The following is a 19,323-nucleotide window of genomic DNA, read 5'->3' as shown; positions in this document are numbered from 1 at the left end:
AAGGACTTCCCCATTCCAGGTGCTATCTTAAGAAGTAGCTGACAGGAAGACAGTGCTTACTATACTGCTTTGTTTTGCATGTCAAAATAATTGCAAGGCCAGATAATCAGAAACTTGTTCCTCTATATTAATAAACTCCACAGATGACAACTTGCAGAAATTTAGCAGTGAAAAGGTTAAGCCTCAAACTTGTTTTAAGTTCAGCTCCTTTCAGTTGATACCTGAAATCCAATCTGAAGCAGAAGCTTTCTTCCTACAGACTTGCAGTGCTTGAGACACCCACAGACCAAACCCCCCCTTCATTTTAGCAGATTTCCCAATGCATGGGACAGGAGCAACTGACCTAACAGTACAACAGGATAATTTATCATTAATATCATGCACTTTGCAATACTATGCTGTGGATGCTTTTTTTTTTTTTAAACTGAAAATACTTGTTCTCAGGCATGCTGCTCCTCTTAAGCTTAAGTTTTGTTTATCAGCATTCTTTGTCTGAGATTTGTCAAAGATTTGTTTGCAGGAACAGAAAGTAATAGGTATTAGGAAACAAGAGCAGCAGAATACTTGAAAAATTGACAGTTGGCACTGCCATAAAAAAAAAATCTCAGTGGCTTTGAAATATTTGAGATACTATGTCAGTATTTCTGTTGTCTATGTGATTGCCAGTACATTTAGAAACCTTTCAGTTACTCATGGCTAGGCTCTTCTGCTACCTTGGAGTTACAGCACCTACCAGAAGTTTCATCAAGCAAAGGGAAGACACCATGAAAAATACTAAATGCTGCCAAGTTAGTCTTGAACTATACAAATCTGTATCAAAATAGAAGGGGATTTGTTTCAAGAAAAAAATTTCATGTTCTAGGTCACAGTAATGAATGTGTTCAAGTACAGAATAGCATCCAGTTCAGTGACGCTTCATCACTACACTTAATCTATCAATAGTTTTACATCAGCAATTTGTTTTTCCCTTCTCCTCACCCCTTATGCAAAAGGATTTTATTTCCATGCACAAAAATACATCATTTTACTTTGGAAATTACTGAGTTAGAAAAAGTTAAATGAACTGATTGTAAACTAGGGTATTTTGTTTCATACTGATTTCATTTGCTCTCCAATTTTTTTTTAGCTGCATAAATATACAGCTTTCATCTGTTTATTCAGTTAGCATTTAGATAAAGTACTGTTACTTCAAGTGCAAAGGCAAATAGGCACATTTTTTTCCACAGCAAAGCCTTTACAGAGGAGGGAGTTTTGCAAGCTACTGCACAAGCAATATGTACTGCAGCTCATATAAAGCTACCTGTCAAAAACCTTACTCACTTTTCACCAAGACGTAGGCTAGCTCAAATTTCACAGTATACCATGAATTACTGTATAAATATGCCTAATGGACATCTACAACACATTCAGAATAATTATATACTCCATTTGTCCAATTCTTAAAAATTTATTTTTAACCTAGCTCTTAGTAAAAATATGCTAGGCAGCCCAACTTTATATGAGAAATGATTCTTCCAAGCTATTTCCGGCTACCACTATTCTTTCTTGAAGCTCAGAACTGTTTCAAATCTGTAATCCCTCTATCCTTAAGTGCATTCTGCCAATCTGATGTTACAATATCAGAGAAAATACTATTTTAAATAGCTTTTCAAGTGCACTGCCAAAAAGTTAGATCTCTGTATTTCATCTACTGGATCCTTGCTTGATATCTGTTACTAGTATTCATCATCTTGAAGAGTAGTCTCATTTCTTATCAGTCCTTTAAAACAGATGGACACATCTGATAGATTGACATTAGGTGATATTGTCAGTTATGCCAGAATGGAAACTGAATTGTTAAAAAAAAAAACCCAAAACAAAACAAAATCTGTCTTTTCCTCTCTTTCCAGCCACCTCCCTTCCTGTGTTAGCATCAGGGTTTCTATGAAATAAAAATAGAAGGGAAACTTCCTATTTGCATAACAGCAGCAACTAGTTCTGCCAAGTTTTTCAAGGACAGGAAACTAAACAAAGACATTTCTAAATAAGACAAAATAGTTCTAAAACACATTCAGTTATAAAAGTATGTATTTTGTGCACAATATGCAGTTTAACAATCAAAAGCAGAAACTGTAAACCTTCATTCTTAATAGTATTCAGAAATATAAAGATGTACAAGTTTTGATTACATCCCACAAACTTGGAAAGTAAGCATCTATTCTACAGACAACAGTAAGATGATTCAAGAAGCAGACTGCATTGTTCATTTACATTAAAGCACCAGCTCCCTGACAGGTTTGGCTCTTGCTGCATCAGAAAATATTGATACTTACATAATACTCAAGCTTAGAGTTATTTCCTTGTGTGATATTCATTGCAGTATTAAGATTCTATGTACCAATCACAACAGTCTCTCATCCAATTTGTGCTTAATGCTCAGGGAAGATCAAGAACATAGACTAGTCATAGCAAGGAAAAAAAACATTTCAAGATGCTACAGAGCAGCCTTGCACTGTTCTAAGTACAATAAGGCAAATGCTTTAGTTTTCTGTTCCAGGAGATGATCACAGGTAATGCATGCTTTGCTTTCGTGATCAGCAGCAAATATTCCTTCAGTTAACCTGAAGTTTGTAGGAAGGAAAATAAGATGACCACCCCAAAAATGTCACAAATTCTAATCCCTGGTGCTTTCCCACACAAAAGGTTATAAGAATATCATATAGTAAAATTATAATAAGTACTTTTTTGCTACTTGTGTTTTTAAGCATTAACAATAGGAGCTTTTATAATTCATTATCTTTCCAAGAACCGTCAGAAGCCAATATCTAGCATTTAAGTAACCAGACCCCATAAAATTGGTGTCTTACATAAGAACATCTATCACTGGCCAATTTACCACATGCAGCAGCTCCATCCTTTGGTTAGTTGTTTTCTTTGATTTTTGTTTAATATCAGGTTGTACTGGGAGCAAACTGAGAATATACTAGTTAATATACTATACACAAATTGTATTTCTACTGGAAACCAGAAATGTTACATACATTCATTACATCTCCATTTCAGCGGTTACTGTAATCTCTTTAGCCCGAGGATTTACTATTAATGGTTACAAGACACCTGTGGACTGTCAAAAGCCCTGGGAATAAATCTGGGTACATTGGAAGTGGAAAAGCATTTTGGTTTGACTACAGAGATGACAGCTGTACCTCCACTCAACTGGTCTTCTATTCTGCAGCAGAATAGGAACTTTTTAGTTTTAAGCAACTGAGATCAAGTATTTCCAGCTGCCAGTCCCAAGGCCTGAAATAATAAACTAGTCAAGAATCTATTTGGAACTAGTTTATTTGGAACTAGCAAACAGATCCTACATACATGTACTGCTTCTTCCAGACCCGTGACAAAGTAGTATCATAACAAGATGATCTTTGCTTTTGGTAATTTTAAAAAGCTCCCCTAAAGTCACTGCTGAGGACAAACCATACTCAATCTCAGTCATTCTATTTCAATGGAGAAAGGCCTGAACTGAACTTCAGCAACAACTAGCCAAAACAGAATACAATATGGGATATGAGAAAGCTGCATGCTTTTCTATTCTGTTTCTATTCAGATCCTTCCAGTTAACATGCATTAAACACTTCAAAGCTAACTTTCAGACTGTGGACACAGTTTTCTGTCAAATAAATGCTTTGGGGATTTTTTTTGTTTTGTGATCTACTCACATGCACATAGGTTTTAGATCAGATATATCAACACATACCACAAACATTACTAGAAAAACAGAACATCGTTTCCTAGTCATAACTTCCAAATGTCAATTTACAGTAAAGAAATGGAAATCTGTATACCCCTCCAGTTAGCTTTACATTAAAGTCTGCGTGTTTAAGAAGTGTTTTTAAAGCCCTCAACCCAGAAGTAGTAATTAGTGGGCTATTGAATTCTGTAGTCCATAAGCCCAACCTCAAACCAGTTGTGGTTTGAACTGTGAAACTGTGGTTAGCCTGCTTAGAGATATAAGTCGAACAATACTCACCAAGTCCCTATTTCATTGAAGACACTCAAGTTATGAGGTATTTCAAACAGTGCAAAGTGCCCTCTCCAGCTTTTCACAACTGTGAATTCACATTACCCTGCTTATTCAACTTCAGTAATGAATTGTATTTTGGATGCAAGAAAAGAGACTGGGAGGGGGAGTAAAACATGCAAGGAGGTTCTCAAAGCCATGACACTTCCAGCCCTGAGCAGTTTAAGAAAGTGAAGGCAAATGAGTAGAAGAAAGTTACATTGACTACTTTCTTGGAGTCAAAAACCATGTTTACGTGAATTAAAAAAAAAATCCCTATAGAAAAGGTATATTTCATTTTTTCCCAGCCCCCTCTTATTTCAGAGTAGAGAAGTTTCACAGATCCATGAGTATGGTTGCTTGAAGATGGAGAGACAGTGTCACTGAACAACTACAATAGGTTCTAATTGTCAATGAGTTTCTTCGCTCTGATGTTGGCTTGCTCAATGCGATCTCTATTTGTATCTGCCTGAAAAAGACAAGTTTATAGGTCATTTGCAAACCACACACAAAACAGTTTAAGAATTCAAACTGACACAAACTCCTGAGTTGCATTATTATCACGGTAAATATAAAGGAAGCCATTTTTTCATAAGTTAGATTTTATATAAAATATTGATTTGAAAAGGTAGGAGGCCACAATATATTTCATAACATGTTTTTAGAAATAGCTGATTTGAAAAAGTAGCTACACCATACATTTTAATAGCTTATTTTTAGAAATATAGTTGAACTGTTGTATCGTGATTAGTTCTTGCATGCAAAACTGTAATAGCTTTTAGATGTAAATAGTTACATAAGTAGCACTATACACTAGAAAGCATGCTATAATACTGTTCTGTTTTAATAAGAGACCTTCAGCAAAAGAAACACAATAACAATATGAGTAGGCTTGTCAAACATCAAAGCAGCCAGGGCCTCCACACAAAAAGGAATTGTCTCACTCTGGGAGTAGGTTGGGATGCAAGATACTCCCCTCTATCCTCATTATCTTCCAACACGCCAATATATGTCATTAAAAGACAGCTTGCCAAACTTATCTCTATCCAAGGATGAACAGATGTCCAGAAAAAAGGCCAAGTGCCAAGTGAGCAAATGTTACAATTTTCATACTTATAAATTACTTATAATAAGTATTCTTCTACTAAGCATGCACCCATGAAGGAAGTTCATCTAGAGAGTGAGTGAGGAAGACTATTGGATGAAGTAAAAGGCTGTAGATTGGACTGTCTTAATACTAAAAGGATGCTAGATGAGACCATGGAATAGAAGACTGGAAACCTCATAAATCACTACCTGAGATAGGTGTGTATGTTAATTATCTCACAGGTAATTGATGAGTATGTACTATCTGTGGAAATGTAACGGAGCCTGAATGCTGTGATCTTTGAAGCGCGTACTGTCGAAATATCCGCAGTGCTTCCTGGCACTGCTAAGAAAGAACACTTGACCTAAGTCATAAAATTTCACTGTTAAGACAAAACCGAGATGCTGACATAAATAATATCAGCAGCATTTATGTCACACTAGCCTATGTGGCTCTGTATATTTGATATCGTTAATCCTATGGGGTTTTTCAGAAAAACCTTTTGACTTGCAATTCCACTTCATTTTATATATACTTCTGCTTTTTAAGATGTCTCATACACACCATTCATTAAACTTCTGTACCCTTTATTGGAGAGACTGTTAAAAAGCTTCTATTCAGTTCAGAAGATGGGGATTCCTAAAACATGGCTAAACTTCCTCACAAGTTGCCCACTGAAAGAAAGCCCCTTATAAAAACACTTATATACTATTTATCCATTTAGGGAAGTTTACCTTTAACACCAGGTTACAATGGGATGCAGAAAGATGTTATTGTCTGGGACTAACTTAATGCACAGATAAGAGTAAAATAGGATTTTGTAGATGCACAGGAACATATTTCTAATGGACATACCTCAAGAGACTTTGAATTAAGACAAAGAATTACCTTCTGATAATAGAAAAGGACTGTGGTTTGTGGGATTTTTGTTTGTTTTTAAAGAGGAATTCCAAAAGAGTTGCTATTATTTAAAAAACAGTAACAAAAGAAACACACTATTCTCTCCCACGCACAGAAAGATTACCTGGAAGCAACAGGCCCTCAGTTTACTTCCAATACATGTCAGAATGTTTGATAAGTACAAATTATTTCCAGAATAAACAAGTTACCTGTACCATATTAAGACTTTATTTTTAAAGATTCTTGAATTTGAAAATATTTGAATTTTCAGCTGCATAACAAAACACTAAGATCACTGTTTATATCACTACAACTACAGGACTGTATGATCTTAATTGTGTATTTTACTGCAAATGCTGGAAGATAAGAGTGAGCCTATTCTTCATCACTTCTTAGTAACAGGAAGTTGTCAACCTAGGCTGAAGGCAGAGAATACCTTTGACACTTACCTTTACATTTATCCGGTCTATCTGCTTATTCTGTGCATCAATCTCATTGCCCATATCCAAAGCCATATTTTTTAAATTCCCAAGAATGTTTCCTACTTGAGCAAGATTTTCATCCATTTCATCTTCTCTGGCATCATTTGTTATCCTTTTCAAACAACAAAAACAGAATTTCCAAGAAGAATGAATATGCTTTTCTTTATTGAAACTTCAGTATTTTTGTTATTTCAGTCATCCAACAGCTAGCTATTGAAGCCAAGGCATGTTTCTAACATTTAAAAACTACACATTCTAAGCAAACAGTCCATCAAAAGGAGAGTTTTAGATTATTCATTATTAGAAAGAAATTCCTTAGTTTAAAACAGTAGCTACTAGAGAAAATTTGAGACATCAGAAGACATTAGTTTGTCTTATAATTGTATGACACTATTTCACTTTAAAAAAAAAAACACCAAAACATTACTCTCTGTAACTTTCATTGGAGCCCTACAGTTCTCACTGCAGAGTAAGGAAGTGCAAGATGTATTGTATTATTTCATCCTTGCCACCTCCACCTCCTCTCTAAGTAATAATAGTTATTCCAAATAACAGTACAAAACTTCATTTAGCAACTTCATCTAAAATCTGTCTGAAAGAACCTTATGATTTCTGTATTTGGGATTGATAAATATGAGGAAACAAACCTTGTAATATATCCACCACTTGGTCCTCTAGAATTCTGTGTCTGCTGCTGATTCATGCTTCTTGGCTGCATGGATATCACATGATCTGCTGAGTTCTCTGTTCCATCTCCCCAGGTTGCTCTGTATGCTTTGGTAGACTCGAAGTTCTTTGTCCTATTCCATAAAAATTAGAAATCTGAACTACTCTATCAAAAAAAATGGTTTTCTGATTGAGGCTCCCCATTAATCTAGAATTGTCAGAAACACTTGTCTTGGGCCCTAAAGACCGATTTTATATGTACTAACAAGACAAAGCTTTTTATAGTTTCTCAGAATACTACAAGCATAACCAAGTTACTCCATGGACAGTTGGCTAATCTTGTCTCACATTAATATAGGCACAATACCTTCCTTAGTTAAGTAGTATCCTTTAGCAGAATAGAGGAGGCTTACAACAGTATCAGGAAAGTTTATATTGTCAAGAAGTTGTATTAAGAACAAAAATTAATCTTTAGTTGGGCATAAATACTTTTCAGGGAAGGGATAAAGAAGCTATACTATGCAAGATCAATCTTACTCTCAACTGATTTGACCAACAACTTCTACATTGAAGTTCTTTTTAAAGTTAATAAAAACAGACCTGAGAAACATTTCAAAATAACACTTTTTATACAGCTGCTTCATTCTAAGATTTACCATTATACTTTTACTTCATAATTTAAGAGGAAACAAAACCATAGAACACTAACATGAAGCAATCTTAAGAATCATGTAGCTACAAAAGCAAGACTGGAAGAAAATATAACAGAAAAGTGATTTACATTGAGGTAACATCTCATGAACTCTAAAGAACGTATTTTGAGAAGAATATTCTGATGTTCAACTTGTGTGCTGTCATTTTCATGTTTATGCTATATAATCCAGACACTACTATCACTTCCCTGCTTCACTGGAAACATGTGAAAGCCAATGTATTGTATCTTTCTTTACATCTAACTTTACAATTACAGGTAATTCAATATTTGTAGTGCCTTCAACATCAGTAGCCCATATGTTTCATACTTGAAGAGGTGTAAAGTTGCTAGAATGAAGAGATATTCCCTTCTCATTCCTTTGACATTTATATAATCAAGATAGGAAATTCTTCTAGGAGCTTCAGATGCCTCATCCCTGGAGGCATTCAAGACCAGGCTGGATGTGGCTGTAGGCAGCCTAGTCTAGTGGTTGGCATCCCTGCACATAGCAGAAGGGTTGAAAGTAGATGATCATTATGGTCCTTTTCAACCCAGACCATTCTATTATTCTATGAAATATAATCCAGTATAAATACATTAAGAGAAAGTAAAGGAGTCAGCTCTCAATTCATATCAGAAATGTTGCACCTAGTAGAAATCCTGAGCTAGTCAATTATTTGCGTACACAGCTTTCAAGATCTTCTTAGGTTTGCTGCAAATAGCTTGAGCATTATATTTTAACCTCATTCATGCTAATGTTGCAACAGCAGGTGAGATTTTTACACTAGTCTTTTGAATTATCACAGTATTCAGTGTCAGAGGTAACAGCAAAGACCTTATTGAGAAAAGACAAGCAGCCTGAAAAGTACTGTCTCATCTGAAATAGATAAAAAGCAGCTAGAAACAAATTGCTTAAATAAAGTATAGTTATATAGTTATAAAGTATAGTTATGGAGAACAAAACCTCTCACTGTTTTCACTGCTAGATATTTTAAGAACTTTTTTTTAAAGTTACTATGCATTCACTTTTCTCAAGTTTTGTTTCTGTAAGGGTAAGGCAATCTACACAGCTTGTCAAAGCAGCAACGGTTCAAGTAATAGGTCAGTATTGCCACAGCTAATGCAACCCGTGATAATTGTCATTTTCTGTCCACACAGTATTACAACACATCACAGTTACAAAGAGACCTGCATGCAGATACCATGCACATGCAAGCACACATCCAACAGAAGCACTGCTTTAGACAACTGGTTAAATGCACACGCTGCACTAATAAGACTGACCTTGTCCTAAAATCCGCTTTCCCCAGTTAAATGAATACAGCTTCTCATCCTAGTCTTCATTTTTAGAAAGCAAGCATCAGTGTTAGAAGAGAACAGAGAAGAACAGTAAAGACCAGCAAACAGGTAAATCGGATTAGTATACAGATTATATGAGTACTGCCAGTATCTCACATTATCACAAAGCCTTTATAAACAAACTGATTAAGCCTAGTGAAAAATAGAAAAACCTAAACTATTGAATTAAATGCACTGATTTACATTTTAAAAAAGCTTTGGAGATAGCCAGTTGGCAAGTATCTCAGACATTAATAAAGCATCTGATATAGCAGTAAAGACATTCATTTTCCTCTTCATTGCCCTCCACTTGCTTATCTCACAAGTTTTTCTGCATAAAATTTTCAGCTCATTTTGGTACCCAGCACTATTTCTTTTCTTGTTATTTTTGTATTTGGAATGCCATAGCCATTCACAAATTCAAAGTTCACTTAGTGCCAGTAAGTAGCTTAATTAATTTCAGTGAAATAAGACTGCCAACTACAGAAAACAAAGACTGTATGTGTGAAAATGCTTGAAGTCCATCAGCTTGATGCAGTTAATATAAAATAGTAAGCACATCTATCTAGAAGGCAGAACTATCTCCTTTTTCAAGATACTAAAGCTAAGATTTTTTAGTCTCAAAGACCATATCTGTATCTATCCTAAAAAAGATTTCTGAAGTATTATTTGGTGAAATAAGTAGACTCGCTACTCCAAGGAATTTTTACCTAGTTTTATGCTACCTCTCAGCAGAATAATAAATTGGTTCTTTTAGTTTTTTTCCCCCCCAGTTACACTGAAGAGCTAAAAGCAAACAGAAACACAGAGATGACACTGAAGTACTGTGAAGCAAGTCTGCAAGAATTTGCATAGTCACTAGTGAAAGCTTTAATCGCTAAATTCAAGATCTGTTATCCTACTTCTTCCTAAAGCATTAATATATTTTTCTAAATACCTAGAAAATCACTATTGTGATTCGAAAAAGGAGAGTAAATCTTCTTCCAAGATATTTAATTCTAACATTGAATTGTCCAGCATTCTAAGCTTTTATCTAAGTATTTAGTACATTTGTATATGTATTTGCAATGTTCTACCAAGTGCATTTCAGAATCACCTAGCTTTATGCAGATTAGGGTATAATTTACAGAATGATACAAAGTAGCTACATTTACAGTGAAAGGAGCAAAATCTGCGGTTAGATGAAGTATGCTTTAGCTTCACTCATAGGATTATGATAGTACATCTCTACAAACCAGAACAAACAAGCAATTGTTTTCTTTAGCTCTTATAAAAGACCACCTCTGAAAGCAGTAGCTATTGGGAATACTCTAGAACTTCAGACCCACAAACCAATTTAACTAACCTGTTACAAGGACAGACACAGAGTCCACAGCATTTGTTGAGCTCCGTCAGCGTCTTCTCAGCTTCTCTCACATCCTTATTTATCTGGTCCATGCCTTCTTCTATGCGATTTAGCTGTTCTAAAAGAGAAACAATTATCCAGAATAAATACAAACATTCATGGGCATGTTGTACATGCATTCCTTTCAAGCAGGTATCTATAAGCTTCAGTTCCATCTTTACATCAGGCTGAAATCTCATTTGTTTTCCTGCCTTCTGACATTTCTTTTGTAGAAAGAAATTAAGGAAATTGGTTTTTATTTTTACTGTATTAAAAAGTTTATTACCTTATCCTCAGAACAGCACTTTGGTTGCTGCTTTTAGAAGAAATGCAGACAGTTACAGTCACATCACAGTGGAAAGAAATTGCTTCCGTAACAGAGGCCTCGTTACATTGTAACTAATTTGATTTCTTAACTACTTTATCTTAATGCTACAAGTACATAAGAGTACCCAATTAATAGACTGGATTCATTTTTTGAATCAGTTATCTAGACTGGAAAAGACTTTCTAGATCATCACACCAACCCGAGTCCCATCACTAAACCATATCCCTTAGTGTCATGTCCATGCACTTATTAAACACTTCCAGGGATGGGGACTGTACCACGTCCCATGTGAGCACATTCCAATGCTTGAACACTCTCTCTACAAAAGCATTCTTCCTACTAGCCAATTTAAACTTGTCCTGGTACAACTTGAGATAATTTTTTTGTCCTATCACTTGCCATCTACTTTCACATAAAGGTCTTGAACAAGCCTTTAGTTTCCACAACACTTCAATGATAATTTTTTTTCTTACAGCTATAGAACTGGTCATTAGCACTGTGGGGAAGAACTTACCTCCTTGTTCATCCAGCATGGCGATAGTCTTGACGCCAACATCATGGGACTGCACAAAGAAAGTTATTTGGTGATACAAAGCCATTTCAATACATCAGTGCAAGATCAGAATATCTCCAAAATAAGTTTGACAAGTCAGACAAGTTTGTAATAAAATAGTGCTATGAAATAGCTTCTATAGTAAAGTTACACTAATCCTCAAATTTGATCTTGTTAGGCTGCAACGTTCTTACCTGTTATGCCATATCACTTAGGATTTTTTTTACTATTATTAAAACAAGATAAAAATTGATTACAATACTTAAGATTGAACTATGTCAAGGTCAAGCTAAAAAAAAAAAAAAAAAAAAAAAAGAAAAACAAAACCTAGCCATATCTTGTTTTAATAAGCAGCATTTAGTTCATTCTTTATCCCTACAGAACTGAAAAAAAACTTTTAGTCCTGGAAGTCACAAGTGAAAGTAAGTAATTTTGAAAAAACAATAAAACCCTGGAAAACCCTTGTCGGGAATTTAGAAGCTGTCAGGAAGAAACTTGCCCATCACTTGGCAAAAACAAATTGTTAGTGAGGGACATACCAAGCTACAGCTCTTCACTGGCTCAAAGTCTTCAGTTTAGCAAACAAGTTTACACCCACATTTTGCAGTAAACTTGCAGCTCAGAACTGTGGTAAGCATTATTTAAGCTTCTAAGAATTGCCAAAATGCAACACAAGAAGATACAATCTTGTTGCATTGTGTGTTTTTGACATCTATGTTTGAGAGGAATTCATTAGGCCATACTAAATCAAGCATGCTATTGATAACAGCAGCATCTTTGTTCCACGCAGTCTGCTACCATCTGGATGTGAGTGTAGGTTCTAAAGCAGTACTGATTAAACTCTAATGTTCTCATTTGTAGGATTAGTTTTTAACTAATCTCACATAGACAAGAAGTCATCTCATCTTCTGGGCTAGAAGTAGTCATTAGCTTTACTGCTCAGTCTCTGCATTCCCATTTGCCCACAGCATGCACAAGTACTAGCAAAAGTCTCAACTGAATCACATAAGCTTTATTATCTCTAACAGAATTGATTCTCCAGGGATCTGCTCTTCATTATGCATTTCTGAAAATAAAAAGTGAGCTTTCTATAGGTTGGGTTTTTTTTTTTTTTTTACAATGGGATACACAAGTCATAGAAGCATGGAGGAACTCACTGATAGTATCATCCAGATAGACCCGAAATACAGATTTGTTTCAGGTAATGGACAAGGGTGTTAAGAGTTTCCTTATCATACCTAACTGCTTTTAAAAAAAATAACTAGCAAACAGATGGTAAGAAGGGATAAGCAGAAAACTTTTGTGTAGGAAGAAGCAAAAGCAGCGCTGCTCTCTGCTACCCTGCCACACCCTACTAAGCACTAAGGGATAGAGGGGAAAAAACCATTAGTTGTTTTGAGAACTAAGCAATGAAGCAGCCAAAGCCGTCTGTGACAGATGAGTGTTTACAACTGATCTGAAACATCTGGAGATTTGACCATTTTGCTTAGAAGGAGAACAGTCAAAAATACAATATTCATTTTGCAACTCAAGCCTAATGGCTTTCATGTTATATGAAGTCATTGTAACTCAAATGTCTCAAAAAAAAAAAAAAGTTTGGGAAAAAGAAAAAGCAATGAAGATCACTCTGAGAGTTAGAATGTTTCTGCTTATTCAAATTTATACGTCCCTAAGGAATTCAAAAGCTTTTCCTTACCTCAATGGCCAAGCCAAGAATTCTCCTTGTGCTTTCCAAAGACTAGGAAGAAAAGAATGTTATGAATGTATTAACAGCATATATCAGTCCTAGAAAAAGTTACTTATCAGTTCATTGCAGTAAATCAACTAGTTTACATACTGGCAGGGTCACAAGCCCTCCCAATATTCAGCTATAAAAACCTAGTAGGCTACATGGCTACATCTGTGTTGTTTTTTGGTCTTTTTTTTTTTTTTTTTTTTTTTTAAGTTCTCCCCAGTGACTAGTAAACTCTTGCCTTTCCAGAATTCACTAGTACTCTGCTTGTTCCAAGTGAAAGTCTAAGTAAAAATACATTTACTTCTCCTTTTATAAAACTCATTAGAAAGGAATTAGATGCATGAAATAGCAAGAGGATTAGGAAAGGCACTCAACCTGTATTTTCTCAGCAATCAGGACTGGGTAGTGAGTACTCAGTCAAGCGGGTGGCCTTACAATTGAGAAGTTTAAAATTCATTGTTACTTTCAGGAATAGCCTCAGCTTCAGTACTTACCAAGAATGATTGGAAACATTCCGCTATATCCTTGCAGAACCATCACTCTAGATTGTCTTTAAAGGATACCATAATCTTGCCATGTAACTGCTCTAACCCCATGCAGCTTCTTAAAATACTTACCTCATCAGTGACCTGGTTGGCCTTCAGCTGAATTTCTTCAGGTGATAGTTCAGCCATGATGAGGAGCTATCACTTGCAAGTAATCAAATTAAAGAGAATCTTCACACTGTAAATAGGAGATACCAGTTCAACGTTAGAACTACTTCAAGTATTCATACTGTACAAGTCACAGAATCACAGAATTGAAGTCCAAACAGCATTTTTCCACAGCACAACACATGTTCAGAAGGCACTAGGAATTGTTCTGCTAATATGCCTGTACTTCTCTTCTGATGCTCCTATTTGGACACCTGAAGCATTTTGCCTGTTGTGAAGCAAAACAGTCTACAGTGGTGGTTCACATTTTCAATTCACACTTGCTATGGTAACTGACCTCTGTGGGTAGAAGCCAAACAAAAGCACTCATTACACTTTGAGGCAAATGTTCTGACTATCTTGTAGCTGTACCTTTTACCTGTGCTACTTTCCAGTCATTTCTCATCAGTTTGCTTTGTCTAAACTTTCATTTCTCACGTTTGGTTTCTCTAGACTTCACAGCAAGCTTACCCACCTTCACTTTTCAGCCACTGCCATTTGAGATATGGCAAAGATGCATCTCCCTGCTAATAAAGCATACTCTGTACAACTTGATTACAAAATCTGTTTCAAACTGAATGACCAAAACTGATTAATTAAAGGACTCAAAAGCTGTAATTATATTCATTTGAGCTGGCCAGCTATGCTTTTCACAGACAAGCATACAACCTGCACAGTAGCTCTGGTGTCCAGCAGATAGAGATGTCCCAAGACATTCCTGGAGTTACAATTAAGGCAAGGTGATTTTTACTGGAAGAGATCAGCTATTCCAATTGAACACAACTTACATTAATAAGGAGTACTCAGGTCTTCACCACACAGTCGCTTAATTATTTTACTTAAGAAAAACATTCTGCTATTCTGGTTCATTACTATGGGTGAGAAAAATTTCAAAGAAAAAACAAGACATGTCTCACAAGGATCTTTATCTCCATTTGCCTAAAAGCAAAGTAGAATTTCTTTTTATAAGTAGGTAGTTAACCATATTTACCTTGTTGTTAAGAAGTGCTCTGCAATATTTGCTCAGTTATCAGCCTACAAGGATTACAGTTTAACGCATTCCAGTGGAACACCCCTCTTAGCCCACCACTCCTATAGGAACATTGGCACCCACAAGCAGTGTACACCTAGGCTTGAAATGAAAAGCTAATTTTATTGAAGTAATGGGCGTTGAAGCTTTTCTACAAACAAAGTTAGGAGACAGGAAACAGCTTAACTATCCCATAAAATGAAAATTAACTCCATAAAAATGAAAATTCATCAACAAAACAAAGGCAGCATGCCAACAAACACAGATCACAAGAATCCATTTTCTCTTCTCTGCTATGCTTTATTCTGGAAAATGAGGTGTGAAAGAAAGTTCTTGGAAATTCCAGTTCTGACAAGCTTCAGATAAGACATTATCTGTTCACAAGCTGATGCTAATTGCTCTAGGATATCCTATAAGCTTACTACTATAATTTAGACCATAATATTCTAGTTTTTATGTAAGTTGCTGAGGATGGACTAGAATTAAGTTACTTCTACCCTTTGGACAAGAGGAACAATGAGATAAGAGAAAGGAATGCTTGTCTACACAGACTTTCTCCACTTGCTATGTATTCAAAGTCAGTGGCTCCAGAAGCTCAGAAAAACCTTAAATTCACTCTCCTATACAAAGTCTTCAGGTTGGAGAAGGCCAGGAGAGAGATGGCAAAGGAGATTTTATAGAACAGCTTAAAACATTCAACAAAATATTTTCTGTAAGGGAAGCAATGACAGGAGAGGCAGGCACTTTGGGGCTCCTATCTGCATGGTGTCAGACCTCTTCAAAGCATCATTGGCTAAGAGAGCTTCATTTGGTAAGTTTTCACACCCATGAAGCACCTGAAGCATTTTAGGAGTTTCTTTATCTAACTTGAGCCATACCAACACTCAGTTCCCAGTTCTGGAGTGTAAAAGTAAGCAAGTTTCAGAAGTCATCATACGTGATATTTCATAGTCTTCTCAGTCTTTTAAATTACAAGCCTTTTTCAAAGGCTTATAAATAATACACAGCTAAGGTAACAAAAGCTATAGCAGACCATTTACACACTACTTGAACATGCTTTTCTTCAGTAGCAGCTGTAAAGAAAGTGTAAGGCTTATTGGCCCCATGGGAAAAAAAAAAAGTGCTTCCTTTTAAAACAAGTCGCAGTATATTCATGTCATGCTTTCTGAAGCACTCAAAATCCATAAGAATTTCCTGTCCTCCAGATCTCTGGATTTAAACCAATTGCAGGTGATTAGAAGGCCTACAAAAATGCCTGTTGAGATGTAATTATAGTCTGCACCTGGAAATTGGATAGCTGTTTTAAAGCAGCATTCAGCATAAGACTGCATTTTAAAAACATCAATACAGTTAGTTAATAATTTCTCCCATTCCTCCAAAATAACACATTTTGAAATAAATGAAAACTTTCATACGTATAGAATCACTCAGGTTGGAAAAGACCTTAAAGATCATTGAGTCCAATCACGACCGAACTACACTATCCTAACTCTAACAACCCTCCACTAAATTGTGTCCCTGGACACCACATGCAAATGGTTTTTAAACACATCCATAGATGGTGACTCAACCACATCCTTGGGAAGCCTATTCCAGTGCTTAACCTTTTCTGTAAAGAAGTGTTTCCTGATATCCAACCCAAACTTACCCTGGCACAACTTAAGGCCATTTCCCCTCATTCTGTCACCAGTGAGAAGAGACCAGCCTTGCTCTCACTGTAAGCACCTTTCTGATATTGGAAGAGAGCAATAAGGTCTCCGCTCAGCCTCCTTTCTCCCAGACTGAACAGCCCCAGTTCCTTCAGTCTTTCCTTGTAGGGCATATTTTCAAAGCCCTTCACAAGCATTGTCGCCCTTCTTTGGACCTGCTCTAGCACCTCAATGTCTTTCCTGTACTGAGATTTATGTTTCCATGTATTTCCACGTTACTAATTTCCAGCAAGTTGTGATATAAAAAAGCCTATTCCTTCGATTTCCAAATACTCGTATTTCATGACCTCTTCTTTTCAGGTAAATTAGAAAATAAATCATCTACTTCCCCTTTTTAACATAAACCCCTATTAAGGATACTAGCAAATAAAACCTTAACATCTTATAATTCCCAGGTCACTTTCAATTGCTGTTTAATACAAGTATGAAGACAGAAATATTAAATATGACTGAAAAATGCAGTCTCTGCCTTTTAATGAATAACCTCATCACAAAGGCATGAAAAACAAGATGACATAATCCTGCTGTTGCAACAACTGACTGAAAGTTAGGAGCTCACGAGTTGTAATTTCAGCCAGCAGTGAATTGGTACAGCACCTGCTGAGCACAGATGCTCTCAGGTACTTCACTGACTAAGTCAGCAGCTGCCTTTCCCATAAAATAGAAAATGAATGAAGCAATATTTTTAGAAAAATCTGGCCATTATTTATGGTTTTGTTTTCCTTTTTGCAAAGATTAAAAACTAGACAGTTTACAGAATAGGCAACTTTGGATTAATTTGGTTTTGCTTCTCCCCCCTCTTCCCCCCCCCCCCCCCCCCCCACAAATTTCATATTGCCAATGTGGAAGAAATTATTTGTTGGGTTCCCCCCCCCCCCAACATTTCCTTAGACAAACAAGAAGTTATTGTGCTTGTTAGGCAGCTGAAATTCAGCCCATCTAATACAGCATGGTACAAGGTATCAGCATCAGAATGTACTCCTCTGTGCTATTATGGCTACAAGATAAATGAACAAAACATCTGTAACACTGAGGGAGGAGGCCACGACTAAGAACAAGACACTACTCTGCAGGCTTCCTGCTCTATCTTATCAGCTTCCTGAGCACACTGCACAGAGGCGATAGCTGAAGAATAGGCGCTAGCAATACCACCTCCTCTCTGTGTTGTGTCAAGCTCCACATCCTCTCAACAATCCATGTCTGTCCTTGGAAAAGCCTCGTGATACCTCTTCCTAATTAATTATTGGCCAACACAAGTTAACAACCAATCTTAGAGACACATACAGTCAGCAACACACATTGTTTCTTCTAGGGGCACACACAGCAATATACAACTAGCAATCAAAAGACATGCAGGACAGAGGAGCTCAGGCACTCAGATGTGTTAATTACTGGCCTGTCAATAACCAATTAATGGTTCAAGACAACAAATAGAGCAGTTGGTACCACAGGAGGCTGCTCCTTCGCCCTAAAATCATTGGATCATTAAGGTTGGAAAAGATCACCCACCCAGCCCAACCACCAGCCCATCCCCATCATGCCCACTCAGCTATGTCCCTCAGTGCCACATCTACCATCTATCTTCTTTAAGGACCTCCAGGTTCAATAACTCCACCATATCTTCAGGTAGCCCTGTGCCAATGCCCCGCTACTCCTTCTGAGATTTTCCTAATATCCAGCCTGAACATCCTCCAGCACAACTTGAGACCATTACCTCTTATCTTGAAAAATGCCTTCTGATGCAGTGCCGTTTGCAGCATAGCACCAGGTTTGGTCACAAAAGAGAAGTAAAGCACCACCCAGCTGTTCAGTGCCGTCCTTTCACAGAGTGAAAAAGGGGAAGGTCAGCGGCCAGAGAAGTTGCACAAAGTGGTTTCCGAAGTTCCCCCGCCTCAGCGGCCTAGGCTGTCAGATCAACTGCTGTCGCTGGACAGGAGGCGTGCTCCACTCGGAAAAAAAAGACCGTAAGAAACAGTGCGAGCGAACACCACAGCTCCCCACAGCGCGAGGCGCACGGCTGACAAAGGTACGGAGCCAGGGCTGCTCCAGTTGCCCACAGGATTGGCAGAGACTCCTCCCGCACCCCGCCAGGCCTCCCGCAGAACCCGCGGGCTGCGAGCGGGGAGAGCTGCGACAAGGCCTCCTACCGCAGCGCCTCGGGAGCCCCCGGCCAAAGGGCAGAAATGGGAACCGGAGCCTCTGGGCCGCACCCAACCCAAGGCAGAGAAAGCCATAGAACCCAGGCCTGCCCCACCACAAACCTACCGCTCCCGGAGGCCGCTACGCCGCCACCCTCAGGCCGAGCCCAGCCGCCTCCAGCCTCCCCTTAAGAGTCCATGTCCCGCCCGTCGTCCGCGCCCACCCCCGCGAAGCGTCACGGCTGCTCCGGAAGCGGGAGGTGGAGCTTCCCATCGAAAGGCGACGCCACTCCCAACATGGCGCCGCGAAAGCGGCAGCCACACAGAGCAGTGCGGTGGAACGCGGCCTCACTTTCGTGGTACACCCAACATGGCGTCTAGCTGGAGGTTTGCGCATGCGTTAACTATGAGCCGCTTTCCTCGACTGTGTGTGCTTTAAAAGCGGCAGCATGTATTGCTATGCAGTGTTTATTACACTTTCTCTCTTTATAGTAGTACCTTTATTGATAAATTTATTGTTACGGCTTTTGTATTGTTATCATCAGTTG

General features: G+C 37.5%; 1 protein-coding gene across 3 annotated transcripts; it reads right to left on the bottom strand.

The window, feature by feature from the left end:
• Positions 1–2,049: 2,049 nt before the first annotated feature.
• Positions 2,050–19,032, bottom strand: SNAP23 (synaptosome associated protein 23). 3 transcript variants are annotated; one of them, XM_048947853.1, is made up of 9 exons: positions 18,903–18,986; positions 18,352–18,455; positions 13,824–13,929; positions 13,168–13,209; positions 11,433–11,481; positions 10,552–10,669; positions 7,156–7,308; positions 6,476–6,620; positions 2,050–4,508 (listed from the first exon to the last, which is right to left on the bottom strand). In XM_048947853.1, the coding sequence occupies exons 3-9, from the start codon at positions 13,878–13,880 to the stop codon at positions 4,443–4,445; spliced, it is 630 nt and encodes a 209-aa protein (XP_048803810.1). In that variant the 5' UTR covers positions 13,881–13,929; positions 18,352–18,455; positions 18,903–18,986; the 3' UTR covers positions 2,050–4,442. The 3 variants fall into 3 exon arrangements, with proteins under 3 accessions (XP_048803810.1, XP_048803808.1, XP_048803809.1); XM_048947851.1 differs by having other exon boundaries at positions 18,352–18,579; positions 18,903–18,979; XM_048947852.1 differs by lacking the exon at positions 18,352–18,455 and having other exon boundaries at positions 18,903–19,032.
• Positions 19,033–19,323: the final 291 nt, after the last annotated feature.

The sequence above is a fragment of the Lagopus muta genome, chromosome 6 (assembly GCF_023343835.1).
Source record: "Lagopus muta isolate bLagMut1 chromosome 6, bLagMut1 primary, whole genome shotgun sequence".
NCBI lineage: Eukaryota > Metazoa > Chordata > Aves > Galliformes > Phasianidae > Lagopus > Lagopus muta.
The sequence above is the reverse complement of the archived record's forward strand: the minus strand, read 5'-3'. Positions and strand labels throughout refer to the sequence as shown.